Raw genomic sequence first — 1018 nt, 5'->3', positions numbered from 1 at the left:
CAACCCACTGAATAGCACACACTGTCCTTCTGAGGGTCCAGCCGTAGGCTAGTGTGAGAGCCAACAATGCGTAAACAAGATGGCCGAAAAAAAGCCACCCCCCCCCCCCCATCTCACATCGTCCACTTTCTTTGCACAGCCCTTGATCACATAGACAGTCCAGAGTAAAAGGACTTTACAGCTTAGGCGGCCGCCTGAGCAACACACGCCTGCCGCGTTAACTACGAGGTCACAAAAAAAAGTTCTACTTTTTTTGAATTTTAATTGTAAATATTATACAAAAGTATAAAATAATCAAACTTCATTCACTCTCTATGCATAGATCAGGCTACGGGGCAACCATCTGAGAGCCTGCATGAAAAGAAGCATAAATTGTCAACCTGTAAAGATAGTGCACTAACCCTAAACCTTACCCCCCCCCAGCCCCCGGTCTGACAGTAAGCCCCTTCACCTTAACTAATAACTTTTCTGCGGGATGCCCTGCAGTCTCAAAGTGTCAACGGGCCACCAGGCCCAGTGTGAGGCTTCCTAAGTCTCTCCACGGTCCCCGGAGGGAGCCTCACCTGTCTCTTGTCGTTCTCCACGTGCCGCAGGTTGTTCTTGATCTTCAGGTACTCTGCAGAACCCGAAGCCCTCAGGGGCTGCTGCCCCGGGACCCCGGACGGGGGCAGGGGGGCCGGGTAGCCGGGCGGCGGCGGGGGTGGGAGAGGGGGTGGGGGTGGGGGCAGGGTGGCCTCTACCCCGGGTGGGGGAGGCGGGGGAGGGAACTCGGGCGGGGGTGGAGGGATGAGGGGCGGTAGAGGTGGTGGTGGGGGGGGAGGTGGAGGCAGGTCCGGTAGGTCCATCTCTGATGCTGGACATGACGAAGGTGCAGGCCCAGGGGCCTGGGAGCCCGCGGCCGAGGAGGGCGCGCTCCCCTGCGGGACATCGGACCTGATTTCTGGGTTCAGCATGTCCATGTAGGCCTGCATGTTGGTGATGGCCGTCGCTGAACCACCTGAGACAAATACCATTAAGA

The 1018-nt window shown here is 57.4% G+C and overlaps 1 protein-coding gene across 1 annotated transcript in view; it reads right to left on the bottom strand.

Annotated features, from left to right (window-relative positions):
* Positions 1 to 488: 488 nt before the first annotated feature.
* Positions 489 to 1018, bottom strand: part of LOC130386628 (espin-like) — an 18009-nt gene continuing 17479 nt past the window's right edge. Inside the window, exons 7-8 of the mRNA XM_056595677.1 lie at positions 905 to 997; positions 489 to 796 (exon numbers count right to left, since the gene is read on the bottom strand). Coding sequence (XP_056451652.1) covers positions 489 to 796; positions 905 to 997 — 401 coding nt within the window. The remainder of the gene's footprint in view (positions 797 to 904; positions 998 to 1018) is intronic.

This window comes from Gadus chalcogrammus, chromosome 1 (genome assembly GCF_026213295.1).
Source record: "Gadus chalcogrammus isolate NIFS_2021 chromosome 1, NIFS_Gcha_1.0, whole genome shotgun sequence".
Classification (NCBI taxonomy): Eukaryota; Metazoa; Chordata; class Actinopteri; order Gadiformes; family Gadidae; genus Gadus; species Gadus chalcogrammus.
This window is presented reverse-complemented; position numbering and strand designations above follow the sequence as displayed.